The 19553-nt window shown below is 40.6% G+C and overlaps 1 protein-coding gene across 1 annotated transcript in view; it reads left to right on the forward strand.

Annotated features, from left to right (window-relative positions):
• stxbp5l (syntaxin binding protein 5L) overlaps window positions 1–19553 on the forward strand; it is a 512076-nt gene that overhangs the window by 244749 nt on the left and 247774 nt on the right. Inside the window, exon 8 of the mRNA XM_060832791.1 lies at window positions 8250–8373. Within this exon, the coding sequence (XP_060688774.1) occupies window positions 8250–8373 (124 nt within the window). The remainder of the gene's footprint in view (window positions 1–8249; window positions 8374–19553) is intronic.

Here is a 19553-nt window from a genome sequence, read left to right on the forward strand (position 1 = left end):
TATGATGCAATGCTGTATCTTGCTCAACTGAATAAGCCTCCTAGATTAGAGTGGTGCTGAAAAAGCAGAGCAGGTCACACACCATCCGAGGGGCAGGAGGAATCGACGTTTAATAGGAGTGGTGACTGAGTAAGTCATCTTCTGACTCTCCAAAGCTTATTTACCATTTACAAGACACAAGACAGGAATGTGATGGAATACTACTCCCCACTTTCCAGCTTGAGTGCAGCTCTAACAAAGTGCAAGAAGCTTGACAATATCCAAAACAAAGCAGCTTGCATCCTTAAGCATCCACTCTCTTCACCGCCAATGCTCAGTAGCAGCAGCGTGTCCACCTAGAAGATGTATTGCAGAAATTGACCAAAGAATCGTAGACGATACTTTCCAAATTCAGAACCATTTCCATTAGAAAGAGAAGGACAGCAGATATTTGGGAACATCACCACCTGCAAGTTTCCATCAAATCTACTTACCATCCTGGCTCGGAAATTGATCACCAGCCCAGTGTCATTAGGTAGTGAACTGAAGTAATGAAATAGCAAAGTTACGAAAACACCAGAGAAAATAAACTGATTATGAAGTTGTTACAAAACACCCACTGTCCGTATGGAATCCTTACCTTCAATAACTGTGCACACCGCCTCCATTCCCAGTTGCCACGATGCAGCCATCCATATTGCTAACAACTGCTCTCCAAGAGGAAATAGGAGTGGTGACTTTGATCTAAACCTGTTAAATTCAATCTCAGAAACAGAAGGCTGTAAAGTTTCTTGTAGAAAAATAAGGTTCTATGCTTTGAATTGGAATGCCACTGTTTTAGAATAGTGTGAGATGGCCTTACTTTTATGGCTGTCTTATTTCGATCAACTCTGTGTGATGCTGTCTCCTCCTTCCCAGAACCAGGATTGGTCATTTGATGAAAATAAGTCATAGTATCATTTTTTTTTCTGTCTTGCATTAATTACAACGGAAGAAAGAATGACAAATCTCAAGGGGAATAACAATTTTTACTGCAAGCAAATAGTTGCTGATTGGTTGACAAGTTAATTCTACTTTTTCCAGGAACTGCCTTGGGGAATGCTCTAGTGAAAAATCCCCATGATTTTTCCAATTGGCAAAGGTGTAGTGCAATCACATGGTTGGTTTAGGGTGTTAAGGACTTGAGGTTGGAAAGTCTAGAGTTGAGTACAACCTACCCCAGATCTGTGCCATAAATTGTCCAAACAGGTGGATTAAAAATTTTCGGTTGGTTTATCTACATTCTCCTCGTACAAGACTGTGTGCCTAAGGCTGACACTTTTTGCCTACAACATGCTTAGTTCACCTCACATTACCTTGGAAGGTAAAGTGTGTCAACAATTTGGACAACACGTGAAGCTAGCAATTTCACACTACTACTGTGTCTTTCTTAAGGGCCATCTTGTGGCACGGTGGTAGTGTGCTACCCTGTACAGGAAGGCCTGGATTCACATCCCACCTGCTTCAGAGATATGTAGTAAATAGGTGAATATAAAATGACAGTACAGAGATCTTGGTTAAAAAAATTCCAATTAAGAATTTGTATGGGGTCAACAGTTCAGTGATGCATTTCCCATAGCAAAGCTTTGACCAATCAGAGTCCATCAGCTAACCAATCAGCAACCACTTGGTAACCAATCAGTAATGTTTGCTCATGTGGTATAAATTTTTCTTCCCTTTGAGATTTGGAATTCTTTTTGATTTTTGATCTGATGGAGATATTGCTAGCTGTGCCAAATTTTGCTACTTAACATAATTGACCTTGAAAAGAATGGCTTCTTGTATAATTTCAGACAGCATTTAAGAAGCAACCCAATTGCAATAGGTCTGGAGTCAGATGTAGGTAGATCTGGATAGGTTTAGCGGAATTCCTTCCCTAAAAAACATTAATGAACTTGTGGGTTTTTGCAACAATCAAGTATAGTTTAATGGTCATCATCACTGAGATGAGCTTTATATTTCAAATTTATTAATTCAATTTAACTTCCACCAGGGATTTGAACTCATGTCTTAAAGCTTTAGCTGGGTTCTGGATTACTTGTCCATTGACGTTACTACAAACCATTATCTCCCCAAAGTCCTGATCAATGTAAAATGAGAAACAGCTGCAACTGCTTTTTCATTGAAGTGGTAGAAGAATTGTATCTTCTCACATTTGCTTCCATGCATCTATATCAATTCTAACCATTTAAAAGGAACCCTTTGGAGTTAAAGCTGAGGATTGGAACTGAGTAGCCTTCAGGCACCAAAAGATTTTTAAAAAATTGATCTCCTCCTTTGTGAAAAACTTTGAATATTTTATTTTGCTCTCCTGAATAGTGAGAGATTTCAATAGGGCAATATCCTGAAATGGTAAAGAGATTACCTCAGACATCAACTCAACATCAATCTCTGTGAAACAGATGCTAGGCTGCTCCAGTATTTGTTTTCAAATTAATTATTTCACATTGAGCTTAGTTACATGCGATTTTTTCTGATGAAAACAATAAAGAGTTATAGTAAATTACATTTTCCATGGACTTTTGCTCCAGTTCATGACAGTAATCTTCCATCCTTAGCATTCAGAACAATATTGCTGCAGACACAGCTGGGAGCACCACTACAAACATTCAAGTGAGATTAATTCCAGAAGATCTGACATAGTCAGGGTTATGCATCTTTAGCAGTATTTTCAGCTATTTACAGTGTAATCTAAAGCAATTACACTCATAAATTGCTTTACTATTAACACTGAATACTAAATGTTTTAATCCACCAAGGACAGGTGGGGCCTTTAGTTCTAGAGAAAAAATTATATTCCTAACCAGAAACAGAAATTGCTGGAAAAACTCCAATATTTTGAATGTATGCAACCAGAGGGAGTTTAATTCACCAGGTTTATAAACTCATATTTGTGTTGTAAAATCTATGATTATTATTGATTTAGAAACAGAGGACCAGAAATAAACTTTAATTCCTGTCCTGTTTGGTGAGTTGGTGGTTGGTCTGTATCTTAATTCTATCCACCTGCCTTGGTCAATTTCTTGTAATATCCTTGTTCAGAAAATTTCTTTCAATCTTAGAATTAAAACAATAGCTGAGCCGGCAACCTGACATTTTTAGGAGGAAAGAGTTCCAAGATTCTCCCCCTTTTAAATGAACAAGAATGGCTTAACTTCTCTTCTGGCTCTGATATCAAGATTATATTCCCTTGTCCTTGTTTTTTTTCAATCTTAGAAACCTCAATCAAATTGTTTCTAAATTTCACATATTCCTAAAGGTACATGCTGCTTCATATCAGCTTTATTCAATATATAACCTTTAGAACCTTGTAATATTCTCGTTACTGCAATTCTTTCAAGACCAAAATGCCTTTCTTGATGCAATAACTAAAACTGCATACAGAATTCCAGATGTGATCCATTCAGGTTTTTTTGTAGCTGTAAAAAAAAGCTCCATCCCTTCTATTATAAACCTCTGACATAAAGGTCCATTAACCTTTTTTATTCTTTCTTTGAATCTTACCACTATATTTTAGTGTTATATGTGTAGGGATCTATAATTCTCTTTGGGCTGCCATTTCTCCTATATTTTCACCATTTAAATTATAGTCAGATCAATCCTTTTCTCTTTGCCCAAAAATGGGCTGAATTTTGTGAGGTGGAAAGTTTGTTTCTGATGGGCAACACTGGAAGCCAGTGCTGCTGGAATACAATGATGCAATTTTCACAGGAGTACAGGTGAATCAAAAACCTCCATTTAATGACCTATTGAGCGCCTTGTGAAATTTAATAGATTAAAAAAGGCCAGGAAGAAGTTTTCAAAGTGGAAATTGCCAAATATGAGTAGTCTCATTCACATTAATATACAGCATTTTTTGAACCAGAATCATTTTTGACATGTGGAATTTTACTGCATGATTAGGCACAGTATTATGCTATTTGATGGACCAATTGGCCAACTCGCTGAGTGCTGAGGGTTTCGATTAGGTTAGATTTTCTATAAAGCGGAAACAGGCCCTTCGGCTCAACCAGTCCACACCGACCCTCTGAAGAGTAACCCACCCAGACCCATTTCCCTCTGATTAATGCACCTAGCACTATGGGCAATTTAGCATGGCCAATTCACCTAACACTCCAAATACCTGCACTCCCTTGTACAAAGCAGTGGCAGGCCCTTTACTTGGCTGCAATCTGCAGCTGATGTTTCTGCTGCAATGGACATCATCTGCCATTTCACGAAACACAATGCCTTTAATTAGGCATTGAACTCACCTTCAACCCACCTGAGGCAATAACATTAGATGGGTGATCAGCATAGTCACAATGCAGTGTTGCAACCACGTATTGGGTTATAACACTGGTTTAAAACTAAAATAAATAAAATATAAAATAAAATAGTTAAAATAAACATTTAGAAAACTAACCTTTGTAATTAAGAATAGTACAGTTTCAGTTGTAGGTGGTGCTAGCATTTAATAAGCACAGTAAATTTTATTTACCTGGGAATTATTCAGTTAATTAAAAAATGAAATTAACTAAATAAGATAGGTAGCAACAGCAGAGCAAATGCTATGTTGCAGCTGTAGAAATGGGAGATTTTGTATGCCAAAGCATTCCAGGACAAACATATTTGCAGATATTAGATTAGATTAGATTCCCTACAGTGTGGAAATAGGACCTTCGGCCCAACCAGTCCATACCAATCCTCCGAAAGTAACCTACCCAGACCCATTTCCCTCTGACTAATGTCCCATGGGCAATTTAGCATGGCCAATTCACCTGGCCTGCACATCTTTGGACTGTGGGAGGAAGCCAGAGTACCTGGAGGAAACCCACACAGGGAATGTGCAAACTCCACGCAGACTGGAACCCAAGGCTGAAATCGAACCTGGGACCCTGGTGCTGTGAGGTAGCAGTGCGAACCACTGAGCCACCATGCCGCCCTAAGCATCTAAGATGTTCCAATTCAGGATTATTGATCTAAGAGCTGAACTGCAGATAGTGCATAACATAAGAAAGGGGGAGAAACATCAGAACGTATTTTACTGAGGATAGTCACACCTCTTAAAACAGAATAATCTGTTTTTGTCAGCAGTGAGGGACAGGAGGATGTAACCATGAGTGAAACAGTATACTTACTATTGCCTGTAATGTCTTCCCTAACACACTGTCACCAACCCACTCTTATTACTCAATAAACCTGAATGCTGTCTGCTGCCTATTCACTTGCTTGGGACACCATCTCACCTACATTAAAAGTGGTAGTGGTGCCAGCCACATTCACGTCTCTCAGTACTTACCTCTCTCTGTCTCATACCTTGGAGTAATTCAGCCCATGATCAGGCAGAAGGAGTCACAATAGGTGGTGGGCTGCCTGGCATTCAGCTCCACACCCATTATGAGGAGAATCCTGCTCTGATTGGTTGACTGACTGTGCCCAAGCTCCTGGACTGATATTGACTGACTATGCTGGGACCCCTTAGTAAAACCTAACTCCCTTGACTTAACCAAGGATTGCTGACAACCATAATGAGTTTCCTGACATCTCATCTGTGCTGAATGGCGTTACAATACAGCAATATTGAGAGCGTGGCATCTCTGATTGAGGGGCAAGGTGCATAAAGGCAAATAATGGATGTTGTGAGCATCCAGGTATATGATCAAGTAAATGATCAAGCAAAAGCCCAGTGGTACAGTGAGTGCAAGTGTCCTTTATGCAGAATTACAGTGATAATTGCTGGAGAGGTGAAAAGACAACCAAACTCAAAATAGCAAGTCCACAGTCAGTAACCCTGGTAGTCAGAAGTATTGAAATAATTGACATAATACTGAAAAAAGGAATAATCATCATGAGACTGCAGAAACAACGTGAAAGATTAGTAAAGCAAGAGAAATTGATAGTGGATACAAACTTGACTATCATGGATTGGGTGAAAGTAGAAATGATGTTGGAATCACACTTACTATAGAAATGAAGGACAAGGGGTGTGCTAAAGACGAACAAAATTAGTAACAGAATCATCAAAGGAAAGATAGAATTTCAGGTGGAAATGTGATGCATAATTAACTGTTATGCATCACAGTGTGAATGTGGACTGGCAGAGGATGAGAAATTTTGAGAACAGATGGACAATGTAATTTAAATAATACTACGCAATGACAGGATTGTGATGTGGATGACTTAAATGGACGGATAAAGCGAGGAAGTGTGAGAAAGTCTGCTTATCAATGGCGGGAATAATTTCAGAGAAGCAAATGAAGAAAGAGCCTCACAGCGCCAGAACCCGGGTTCAGTTCCTGCCTCAGGCGACTCTCTGTGTGGAGTTTGCACATTCTCCCCGTGTCTGCGTGGGTTTCCTCTGGGTGCTCGGGTTTCCTCCCACAATCTAAAAATGTGCAGTTTAGGTGAATTGGCCATGCTAAAATGCCAGTAGTGTTAGGTGAAGGGGTAAATGTAGGGGAATGGGTCTGGGTGGGTTGCGCTTCGGCAGGTCAGTGTGGACTTGTTGGGCCGAAGGGCCTGTTTCCGCACTGTAAGTAATTTAATCTAATCTATAACAACTGCTAATGCTAAATACTTAGTAACAAGAACATAGAAACCACCTTATGTGAAAAGGAACTAAGAATATGCAGAGGAAACAAAAGGACCAGAAAATCTTCAAAACAAGGTGCTGACCATAGAGTGCTGATGGCAGGGCTGTTTACAAAAAAAAGCCCAAAATGTTAGCAGACACAATATAGTCAGAACATCAGGTGGTGGAAGCTCCAAGGTCCACATGTGAAGGGGAGTTCAAAAAGCAAAAGGAAAACCTTCTAAGAGAAATAGAAGAAGTTATGATAGCCATCCTATGGTGGGAATTTCTGCCAAAAGGTAGAGGGGGCCAGATTTTCTTGTTAAAATCATTTGAGTTTCTTCAGAGAATGTCGACCATTCTGATAACCCCCATTCAGTTGCAGTTATGCCCAGCTCTGTTGACGAGGCTGCCATTCTTCCAGAGCTGTAGATCTTTAAATGGGTTTGCAACCTCAAGGATCCTCCCATTGGATACAAAAGTTGCCTCTTAATTGGCTGTCTTCAGGAAGATTTCCAGGGCAGGAATGGAACCTGGAAGCGCTATAAGACATAATACATAGGAGTAAGAAAAGCCCTTTTATTCCTGATTTGAGTGGGGCCTTAACAGCATTCTCTGGCCTATTACCCCTTTCACTCCTCACTGCCCCAAAATCCTTGACTCCAGAATGCATTAACCATTTGACTGATATACCTTTGAATATATTCAATAAATTAGTCTCCAGTGCTTTTGAGGTGGACAATTCCAAAGATAATAATTGTGTTAGAGAAGTTCTTCCTCATTTTCATTGTAAATGAGAGTCCCCTTACTCTGATATGGCTCTCCTAGTTCTAGATTACCCCATGAGGGAAATGTTCTCTCATTAAATATCCTATCAACCTCCTTCGAAATTATGTATGGTTCATGAAGATCGTCTCTCATTCTGCTAAACTGTATTGAATGTAGATCCAAACTGCTCAATCTTTCCTCATAATGCTTTTATCCCAGAAATAACTTAATAAACCCTCTGAACTGCCTCCAATCCATGAATGTTTTTCAAGCATTTAGTTTTCCATCCATTAGGTCAAGTCGCTGCCCCCTGTGCTATTTTAAGATTTTCCAGATGGATGATACTGGGTTTGTGCCTACAATAAATATGGTCTCAGCATAACTATTCAAATGGAGTAGGGGGAGGGTGTTCTCAGCATGGTTCAACTATTTCAAATAGAAGCACAGTAGTGTGCGGCAGATGGAATCATGAATTGATGGCATGTGATGGTGTACCTCAGCAGAAGGAGATAGGCTGAGAAAAGACCTGGATACAGATTTGGAGGGCAGATGAATTGGAGAATATCTAACATGATGATTGATCATAATAAACTGTAAGGATTAGATTATGTACAATTGCTTGTCCTACGTTTTGACAATAAAGCATTGATTTTGTATTGTTATCTCCACACACAATATAATTTCATATCAGAGTTTAATGGAGTGCCTTATTTAGCAATCAGTATGCATGGGTGTCAAATGTAATGTGCATAAATAGATTACATTTATTTTTTTTTCCATTATTTAATGAATGTAAAGTATAAGGGTATATTGATCTGTAACATCAATAATATATTGCTTCAAAGACACCAATAAAGCATAATATATTACTCACAAGAATATAATATACTCACTATAACTTTACTTATAGGCCATCCATTCTGTCAGCTGGCATCATGAAGGGAGGCAATTCATGTGTAGCCATTCAGATGGTAGTTTAACCCTTTGGAACTTGAAAAACCCAAGCAAACCTTTTCAGATCATAGTACCACATGGTAAGCACTTCTGAAAGCTAATAGGTAAGTGTAGGTGTATACTACCTTTGCATAATGTTTTTGAAAAAAATGACATAGCATACATATGTATTTTCCTGTATCTTCGGATATTGCTAAAATAGATGCTTTCTGGTGGCCTATGAGTTGAACTGAATCTTGAGCTGAACATAAAGAGTGATCCCAGTGCCAGACCAAGTCGGCCTCATTTACATTCAGTAAATCATCAGCAACCTCATGTAGGTAGGTTCTGGGAGAGACGTGAAGCATTCAGAAGTTGTACGAGGGAGAGTCCTGTAGAAGTAGGGAGCACTAGAAGAAGTGACAAAGAAATAATGAGGGAAATAACTAGGAAAGAGTGGGGTGAGCACATGGAGTGAAAGGAGGCAGCTGTGAGTGGAGACTGACAACAGTATTCCATAGTTCAGTGCACATTGTGGCCCCATTTTTAAGTGAGCTTTTTTCAAACTTTTTTTTGTTGGAAACCTCCAAAGAATCCTTCAGGGACTACCAAAAATATCACAAATATATCACATTTTCTGAATACCATTGGCCTATGCCAGCAGTGTTCAGTACAGCCCAATTTTGTAAATGGGATTTCAAACAGGTGTTATGCCTCTAATTCCATTCTCATGGGCAGGTTGTGGATATCTTCTGCATTTGAGAATTTGTCTGCCCTTAAGCACCACATTAGAATTTATAAGTGGCAATCCTCTGCAACAGCCAAAGAGATGCAGAAAATAAAACTGAAGAAAGATGTAGTTTTGGTGATGAAAATTCTGCAAAATTCCTCTTCCAAGTTTTAGAATTAAGTCATAAATTTAAACTTGGAGCTTGGCCATTTCAGAACCAAACCGGGAAACTTCTTTTGCACAAAAAAATAGCAATTTTGAAATCTTTTTCCACACTTTACCTCCAAAAAGGCTGTGGATGCTGGAATAATTAGAGCTATTGGAATTGATCAATTTTTGTTTGGCAAGCGTATCAGGGGATTTGAAGGAAAGACAAGAAAATGGAGTTAGGTACAAATCAGCATATAGTATTAGACCACTTGTTCCATCTCACCGCTTATTATAGGAATGTGTTTCTTCATTTATCAGACATGTACACCCATATATTGTAAATGAGTATGCCTAAGGAACTGCATTTTGTCAGTGAAGCGGGAAAAAGGAATTGAGTTTGTTGTTGCATCAAACCTGGCTTCTGAGGGGGACACTGATTAACATTAAGATTTTCAAGTGGGTGTCCTTAGTTGGTGTGAAGATCAATCCCTATTCAATTAAGGGTTGTTGGTAGACGTCCAAAGCTGGAGGGCCAATCAGAGGCCTCCAGCTTCAAGGAAATCTAAGTTTCAGTACAAGACAAGCAACTGGTATTGGATCTCAAAAAAGAAGGTTCCCATTCAGTCATTTTTAAAACAATAAGACCCACAAAAAATGCTATTCCATTAGATTGTGAGAAAACTCCTCCTTGAGCAAGCGAAGAAGGCCTGTAGGACGGCAAGTAGTGCTGGCATCCTGGCCTACCACCAGTTGATCTGCCTCTTATCATATCAGGGAACTAGGGGTGAATGGAAATTTTGGAAGACTCTTAATAAGACCCTGAATGAACCTAATAGCCTGCCCTGAAAATGTTTTGCTGGAAAATCGCACAGGTCAGGCGGCATCCAAGGAGCAGGGGAAACGTCGATTCTCCTGCTCCTTGGATGCTGCCTGACCTGCTGTGCTTTTCCAGCAACACATTTTTCAGCTCTGATCTCCAGCATCTGCAGTCCTCACTTTCTCCTAATAGCCTGCCCGCCTACCCTTTCTAGCCACTGAACTTTGTTGTGTGTGCTGCCATCCATGTTTTTTCAGTATATGGGTTCATTAGGAGCTTATGTGGTCTACTGTGTTTGAAAGTAGCCTCCTTTTGACCTAACAAGAAGAGTCTTGAAATATAAACAAGACGTAGTTTGTTTCTTCTCTGAGACTATTTACAGGTTATAAGATTAGGCTCTACATTACTATAGTCTGTTAGCAGGACTTAGCCTTAGGTCTGCCTCCTAAGAAATCCTCGTCTACTCTCTCACCAAACCCTTACAACCTCACTGTGGGTGATACTTATTGCACTCAGTCAAGTATTAAGTCTTTCAGAACCTTGCAGTTCCATAAATAACATCTCCCCCGGCTTTTTCTAACAGCTATTACTGTATACTTTTGTCTATATTTACATTTGCTACTACCCCACCTACCCCAAGTCTTTTGAGTATACAAATTCAGGCAATCTGAAGATTTCACTATTCTGCCCAAATGTAATCCGCCTAGACTTGGAAGAATGAAAGTTTGTTGCACTGAAGGTAGTTGTGTTGGACTATCTTCCTAAGAGGCTGAGGTTTCTAAGTTTTCTTGGAACTGGAAGATCTTTAATTTCTTGGTTTTTCATTTGCAGACAATCCAATCCTTGCTATAATAGGCATTTTTTTCGGCACATTATCTTGAACTTTTAGTCATTCATTGCTTGTTTCTTCGTCTCTGTGTGTATTCTATGAGGTTTTATGCAACACATCTTCAATTTGTGTCAGTGGATGTTTGTTTTGAATTTGCCAGTAGATATGTGCTGAAATAGTAGACCTTTTATTTCTTATTTGTTTACCTTCACCAATTGAATTTTGGTAAAATAAATTTGATCACTTGCTCAATTGTGCTCTTTAAATATTCATTCATACTTGGTGTAATATGCATCTTGTTGTTGAAGATTCTTCTTTAGAAGGTAGGGTGGTCAGATGTTCTGCTTAAACATGTCCACTTCTAGTCACTTCAGCCTTCAAGGTGCGGCCTGAATTTATCATAAAAACAGAAATTGCCACAGAATTCAGCAGATCTGGCAGCACTTATAGAGATAAAGCAGTGTAAATATTTTGACTCCAGTAACCCTTCTTCAGAACTGAATTTGTCATAATTAATTGTACATTATGTTGTGTTGCAATTTGACTCAATTTTGTTGTGGATGCTTTAATTGTCGCAAGTGGGGCATTCTGTTCGATTACAGCCTCTTTGCATTTCTTTTCAAATAGAACATAGAACATAGAAAGATACAGCGCAGTACAGGCCCTTCGGCCCTCGATGTTGTGCCGACCAAATCCTACCTAACCTACACTAGCCCAATAACTTCCAAATGCCTATCCAATGCCCGCTTAAATGACCATAAAGAAGGAGAGTTCACCACTGCTACTGGCAGGGCATTCCATGAACTCACAACCCGCTGTGTAAAGAATCTACCCCTAACATCTGTCCTATACCTACCACCCCTTAATTTAAAGCTGTGTCCCCTAGTAACACCTGACTCCATTAGCGGTAAAAGGTTCTCAGTGTCGACCCTATCTAAACACCTAATCATCTTATACACCTCTATCAAATCTCCCCTAAACCTTCTCTTCTCCAATGAGAACAGCCCCAAGTGCCTCAGCCTTTCCTCATAAGATTTTCCTACCATTCCAGGCAACATCCTGGTAAACCTCCTCTGCACTCGTTCCAATGCCTCCACATCCTTCCTATAGTATGGCGACCAAAACTGCACACAATACTCCAGATGAGGCCGCACCAGAGTCTTATACAGTTGCAACATGACCTCAGGACTCCGGAACTCAATTCCTCTACCAATAAAGCCCAGTACACCATATGCCTTCCTCACAGCACTATTTACCTGGGTAGCAACTTTCAGAGATCTGTGTACATGGACACCAAGATCCCTCTGCTCATCCACACTACCAAGTAGCCTACCATTAGCCCAGTAATCCATCTTCTTGTTACTCCTACCAAAGTGAATGACTTCACACTTAGCTACATTGAATTCCATTTGCCACATTTCTGCCCAGCTCTGCAACTTATCTATATCCCGCTGTAACCTACCACATCCTTCCTCACTATCCACAACTCCACCGACTTTTGTGTCATCCGCAAACTTGCTTACCCAGCTTTCAAGCCCTTCCTCTAGATCATTTATAAAGATAACAAAAAGCAATGGTCCCAAAACAGATCCTTGTGGTACACCGCTAGTAACTGCACTCCAAGATGAACATAGTCCATCAACTACTACCCTCTGTCTCCTTCCAGCCAGCCAATTCCTAATCCAAACCTCTAATGTATCCTCAATGCCATTCCTCCGTAGTTTTAGCATTAGCCTACCATGGGGAACCTTATCGAACGCCTTACTAAAATCCATATACACAACATCTACTGCTTTACCCTCGTCCACTTCCTTAGTCACCTTCTCAAAGAATTCAATAAGGTTTGTGAGGCACGACCTGCCCTTCACAAAACCATGCTGGCTATCCTTGATCACGTTATTCCTATCCAGATGTTCATAAATCTTATCCCTTACCATTCTCTCTAAGACTTTGCCCACCACTGAAGTCAGACTCACTGGCCTATAGTTACTAGGGCTATCCCTACTCCCCTTCTTGAACAAGGGGACCACATTCGCTATCCTCCAGTCCTCTGGTGCTATTCCCGTTGACAATGACGATATAAAAATCCAGGCCAATGGCTCTGCTATCTCCTCCCTAGCTTCCCATAGGATCCTAGGGTAAATGCCATCAGGCCCAGGAGACTTATCTATTTTCATCCTCTCCAATATTCCCAGAACCTCTTCCCTGCATATTTCCAGGGCATCCATTCTAATCATTTGTGACTCCATATTCACATCAGCAACAGTGTCCTGTTCCTGAGTGAATACTGATGAAAAGTATTGATTTAGTGTCTCTCCAATCTCCTCCGCCTCCACACACAACTTCCCACTACTATCCTTGACTGGACCGATACCTACCCTAGTCATCCTTTTATTCCTGACATACCTATAGAAAGCCTTTGGGTTTTCCCTAATCCTACCAGCTAAAGACTTTTCATGTCCCCTTCTCGCTTCTCTTAGCTCTCTCTTTAGATCCTTCCTGGCTACCTTATAACTCTCTATCGCCCCAACTGAACCTTCACGCCTCATCTTTACATATGCCGCCTTCTTCCCTTTCACAAGGGATTCCAATTCCTTACTAAACCACGGCTGCCTCACAAGGCCCTTTACACCATGCCTGACTGGTACATACTTATCGAGGACACGTAGTAGCTGCTCCTTGAACAATCCCCACATCTCATTAGTGTTCTTCTCTTGAAGCCTGTTTTTCCAATCCACACATCCTAAGTCATGCCTCACTGCATCATAATTTCCCTGCCCCCAGCTATAACTCTTGCCCTGCGGCGCACACTTATCCCTCTCCATCACTAAAGTAAAAGTCACCGAGTTGTGGTCACTGTCCCCGAAGTGCTCACCTACCTCCAAGTCTAACACCTGGCCTGGTTCATTACCTAGAACCAAATCCAGTATAGCCTCACCTCTTGTTGGCCTGTCTACATATTGTGTCAGGAAACCCTCCTGCACACATTGGACAAACACCGACCCATCTAATGAACTCGAGCTATAGCTCTCCCAGTCAATATCTGGGAAGTTAAAGTCCCCCATAACAACCACCCTGCTACCTTCACTCTTTTCCTGAATCATCCTCGCAATATTATCCTCTACTTCTCTAGGACTATTAGGAGGCCTGTAGAAAACACCTAACAGGGTGACCTCACCTTTCCTATTTCTAACCTCAGCCCAAACTACCTCAGATGGCAAGTCCTCTTCCATCGTCCATTCCACTGCTGTAATACTATCTTTGACAAGTAATGCCACACCTCCCCCTTTTTTACCCCCATGTCTGATCCTACTAAAACATTTAAACCCTGGAACCTGCAACAGCCATTCTTGTCCCTGTTCTACCCACGTCTCTGTAATGGCCACAACATCGAAGTCCCAGGTACCAACCCACGCTGCAAGTTCACCTACCTTATTTCTTATACTTCTGGCATTGAAGTATACACACTTCAATCCACCCTTCTGTTTACAGGCACCCTCCTTCGAGATCGCTGCATTATTCATAACCTCCCTACACTCAAGGTCCTGTACCCTAAAGCTACAGTCCAGGTTCCCATGCCCCGGCGGAGTTAGTTTAAACCCTCCCAAAGAGCACTAGCAAACCTCCCCCCAAGGATACTGGTGCCCCTCAGGTTCAGGTGTAGACCATCCTTTTTATAGAGGTCCCACCTTCCCCAGAAAGAACCCCAGTTGTCCAGAAACCAGAATCCCTCCCTCCTGCACCATCCCTGTAGCCACGCATTTAACTGCTCTCTCTCCCTATTCCTCGACTCTCTATCACGTGGCACGGGTAACAAACCAGAGACTACAACTCTGTTTGTTCTAACTCTGAGCTTCCAACCTAGCTCCCTAAAAGCCTGGCTGACATCCTCACCCCTCTTCCTACCTATATCGTTGGTGCTAACGTGGACCACGATCTGGGGCTGCTCCCCCTCCCCCTTAAGGACCCGGAAAACACGATCAGCGACATCACGTACCCTTGCACCTGGGAGGCAACATACCAAACGTGAGTCACTGTCGCCCCCACAAAACCGTCTGTCTGTACCCCTCACTATCGAGTCCCCAAGAACTATCGCTCTACCTTTCTCCACCCTTCCCTTCTGAGCAACGGGGCCAGGCTCCGTGCCAGAGGCCTGAACCTCGTTGCTTGCCCCTGGTAAGTCATCCCCCCCCACAAGTATCCAAAACGGTATACTTGTTCTTGAGGGGAATGACGGCAGGGGGTCCCTGCAGTGGCTTCCTCCTCCCACTCCCCCTCACTGTCACCCATCTATCTTGAACTTTCAGAGTAACTACTTCCCTAAAGCTCTGATCTATGAAATCTATCAAATCTGAACACCCTTCAGTTTTGATAGCATTGGAAAACATTTACACCAAATCATTATGGTCACAACTTTCCAACTTATTGAGAATATTTTTAAAAAGTACTTCTAACTAATTAATCTCATTGGATTCTGCTTTTTGTTTAGATTACTCCATGATCTTGAGAATTCTGCAAGATCTTCCATTAGCTGTTCCTTGACCAGTTGTGTCTTGACCAGCTATTGCTTGACTTTTTAAATCCCTTCCAGCTTTCAAGTGAGATTGACATCAATTCCTGGTTTTGAAGTGCATAAAAGTTTTGTAGAATTTGGCATTCTTTAGGTTGAAGACTAGCCATAGCATACCTCTAACATTACATGCAATTCCCCAAATAATATAGTTGAACTTCTACCAGCTGTAAACTTTGTTTTATCAGCCAAGGCTCACTATCTGAAAATATTGTGTCACTTTGTCCCATGTTTAATTTGAAATTGGTGAGTCGTCCTTTGACATAGATATATGTTTGCCAAGATGTATGGTCTGAGTTACCAATTTCCCCTAGAAAGACTTTGGGTTTGTCTCCTCCTCCAGATATTTGTATAGGTAATTCTTTCATATTTTTGCTTTTCTGAAGCTAGGTCCTGGTTCAGCACATATTCTGACTGATTTTTGTTTTATAGCAAAAGCAATTGTTTTTGATAGCTGGGTGTTGTTCACATCTATGAGGTTTCTTTGCTTCACAACATTGGGAAGGATTTTTAGAGTCTGATGTCTGTCCTAACTGCTGAATTGGCATATCACATATGTCATTTATAGTTCTGTACCTGAAGAATTAAATAGAATTTGATGACCCCTTATGTCGAGCTTGATTTTTTCTTCTTAGAATTGGTCTGTGTTGTTTTGAGACCTCCACTTCACTAATTGACTGAATGGATTTCAAAATTAACATCTTCTTTGTACTGTAATAAATCTGACAAGGATTTATCAATAATGCTTTTAGGAAATGTTCTCTTATGAATGCTGATTTTGTTACCATAGTTACATCTGTTCACTAGTCTGTAATGAAAGTATCTATGGATTCTTGTGGATGCTGCATTCTTCTGTTAAATCTTATTCTTACAAGAATTTTATTATTGCATTTTTTACCCCATGGCCAGCAATATAGCATCTATTGTACATGCAACCATGTACAGAAATGCATTTATTTGTTCAGCTTCTGACTTAGTACCCAATTTAGAAGCTATTCTTCTCAAACATTGTTTCCTTAAGGATTTCTAATTTTATGGAAATTCTCCTGTACTTTCCTTCTATTCGAGTGGTTTTTCCGGCTCTTTACGACTTTAATAGATGATTCAACTGGTTCTGTTCGCCGAGCTAGGAGCTTTTGTTGCAAACGTTTCGTCCCCTTTCTAGGTGACATCCTCAGTGCTTGGGAGCCTCCTGTGAAGCGCTTCTGTGCTGATTCCTCCGGCATTTATAGTGGTTTGTTTCTGCTGTTTCTGGTTGTCAGTTGCTGTCCTCTGCAGTGGCCGGTATATTGGGTCCAGGTTGATGTGTTTGTTGATAGAATTTGTGGATGAGTGCCATGCCTCTAGGAATTCCCTGGCTGTTCTTAGATAACTCCCAGCTCGGCGAACAGAACCACAACAACGAGCACCGAGCTACAAATCTTCTCACAAACTTTGAAGATGATTCAACATTTAACCAGCAGTAATGTAAGTTTTACCTGCCTTTTCTGGATGTCAAGAGAAGTTTCTCCCACCCTTCATGGCTTGAATGAAGGATTTCCCAACTTTAATGTAGTCTCCCAAAAAATGTCTATGTGAGACCAGAATAGTTCACTTCTTTAAATTACTCAATGCTTCTCTGCTTTAAATAGCTGGGTTTGTGATTTCCCCAGATCTCCCCCCACACCCAGATTATGTGATTTTTCTCTCTTAACCTGTTAGTTTCATTTTTATGCTTGACCACACCTTGTGGCATCCTTGTCCTATGGCATACAACTTGCAATTTGGGTTACTACTTATTTTTTTAAATTCTCATCTTTTCAACTTGAACTGCTATACAGTTTTAATTTTTCACTCTGTACCAGAGATTCTTAATTTTGACTCATACAATCTTCAATGCCAATTCGCTGAACCTAGATTTGGCACTGCTTCAACAGAACTCTGCCTCACAATGCAATCTCTATTTCCACCTTGCAGCTACAGATTTTGTCTATTTCAGTCCATCTTTTATCACTTCTCAAATACATTCTTTCTGATTAACATAAATGTTTTTCAAGTTGAAAGACCTAGCTCTTTAAAAAAAAAGTGCTTACCACTCTGAGGGAAGAAATGGCAGTTAAATGTTCCTAATGCTATAACTATAAAACTTTCTGAAAGAAAATACAGCTAAAAAACACTAAGAAGGTTTTTTTTCTACACTAATAAGATTCACCTATATCCTAAGTGGTTTCACCACTTTACCTCTCCAAATAGGCACAAAGGTAGAGCGAAACCCTGTGGTGTCATCAGTCCTTATTTGGCATGAATGCCACCCAGCATCTGAAACCTGAATTACAAATCAGCAATGTAAAACCTCCAAGCCTCCAGTTCTAAAAGCACCTCTCTTTAAGGGACAAAACCTATGAAAGGAGCAGTAACAAGAAAACTAAAGGGATACAGAAATAAGAGGAAAAAAACAAAGGGCAGAAAGCCAAAACTAGTAAAAAAAACTAAATACTACATACTAATTTAAAAGTAAAGACTCCAAAAAGAAATGAAGGCATACGCTAATTATACATTAGATATCAACTGATGCTTTTACTTAATTAAATATATTCAAGCACCACAGGCAGTTTACTTTTACAGATCAAATGATAGATGATCTCAAGAAAAAATCTCTGACAATCTTGTTTACCACCAGTATAGAGGAACTTTGCAGAATTAATACATCTGATCTTTCTGTGGATGATCAGAAACATCCATAAAATATCTGGAAGATTCTTGAACACCAGCTCAAGCTAAGAATTAATTTCAAGATTAACAAACTCCAACTCATGTCATACAGACAGCAACACCAAGAACTGATTCACCTGTTTGTTGGCAAATGCCCAATCAAAGGCCTTAGTGTTACTTTCCCAAAAAACAACTCTCAGAGAGGCTTATCAAATTAATAACTGACTCCATAGCAATAAAAGCCTTTGGAAAGGATCTTCAGAGCAAAGAAAATGCCATTCCATTGACACGTCATGGATGCAAGTGTGAAACTCTAGTGGCAGACCAACTCAATTGCATGCTTTAGGTGCAGCCAACACTATAGCTAAGGTCAGCAATGCACAGCATGCCAAAATAATTTGTAACACTTGCATTTCATCCTACCTCCTCAAAAGATGCCCAGCTCTGTTTGACATTGTAAAGCATGTGGTACTTAAGGACATTGGCCCCATATGTGCAGGAATTCTGCTTTCTAAGGCCAAACCATACCCAAGGACGCAACACAGGTGATTAGCAAGACAGTACAACTCCACAACACTGGGAGTGAGGAAAATGTTCAGAAGATACACAAATACAAATACATCCATGAGCCAACCAAATGAAAAGTAAATTTCAGAAGATGATCAAGTTTTCCATATCGTTAACCTCACATACCATGTCAATGTTATAAAGTGTTCTGAAGCTTTTAAAACCATTAACATTATTTGTTCTGAAAAGGCAGGGGAACACAGCTTTTATATTAACATCAAGAAGAGAGTTAATGCCAACATACTTCTACTATGCATCCATAAAGACATGTATCTCAGCAGCTGACACTCTATGGTACAACCTATAAGCAACTGTCTCACAATGTGTAACAGATCACCAACTCTGTATTGGTAGAGTCGCACTGCAGTGCCAAAGTGCAAGCTTACCTTGACTTCCCAATATCTTTTACCTGTTGAATATCAACAGGCAAACAGTGATAGGACTACCAGGATGCACAGAATTCAATGTAGTCACAACTCATGATACTCAAACCACACACATCGTGTTGAAACAAGCCAGGAGCAGAGCCGGCCTGAGGTATTTTCTAACCAACCTATTCAGACATTAGATTAGATTAGATTAGATTAGATTAGATTATTTACAGTGTGGAAACAGGCCCTTCGGCCCAACAAGTCCACACCGACCCGCCGAAGCGCAACCCACCCATACCCCTACATATACCCCTGACCTAACACTACGGGCAATTTAGCATGGCCAATTCACCTGACCCGCACATCTTTGGACTGTGGGAGGAAACCGGAGCACCCGGAGGAAACCCACGCAGACACGGGGAGAACGTGCAAACTCCACACAGTCAGTCGCCTGAGGTGGGAATTGAACCCAGGTCCCTGGCGCTGTGAGGCAGCAGTGCTAACCACTGTGCCACCGTGCCGCCCTCTAACACATGTTATAACATATCTCTGGAGC

This window comes from Hemiscyllium ocellatum, chromosome 12 (assembly GCF_020745735.1).
Source record: "Hemiscyllium ocellatum isolate sHemOce1 chromosome 12, sHemOce1.pat.X.cur, whole genome shotgun sequence".
NCBI classification, from domain to species: Eukaryota; Metazoa; Chordata; class Chondrichthyes; order Orectolobiformes; family Hemiscylliidae; genus Hemiscyllium; species Hemiscyllium ocellatum.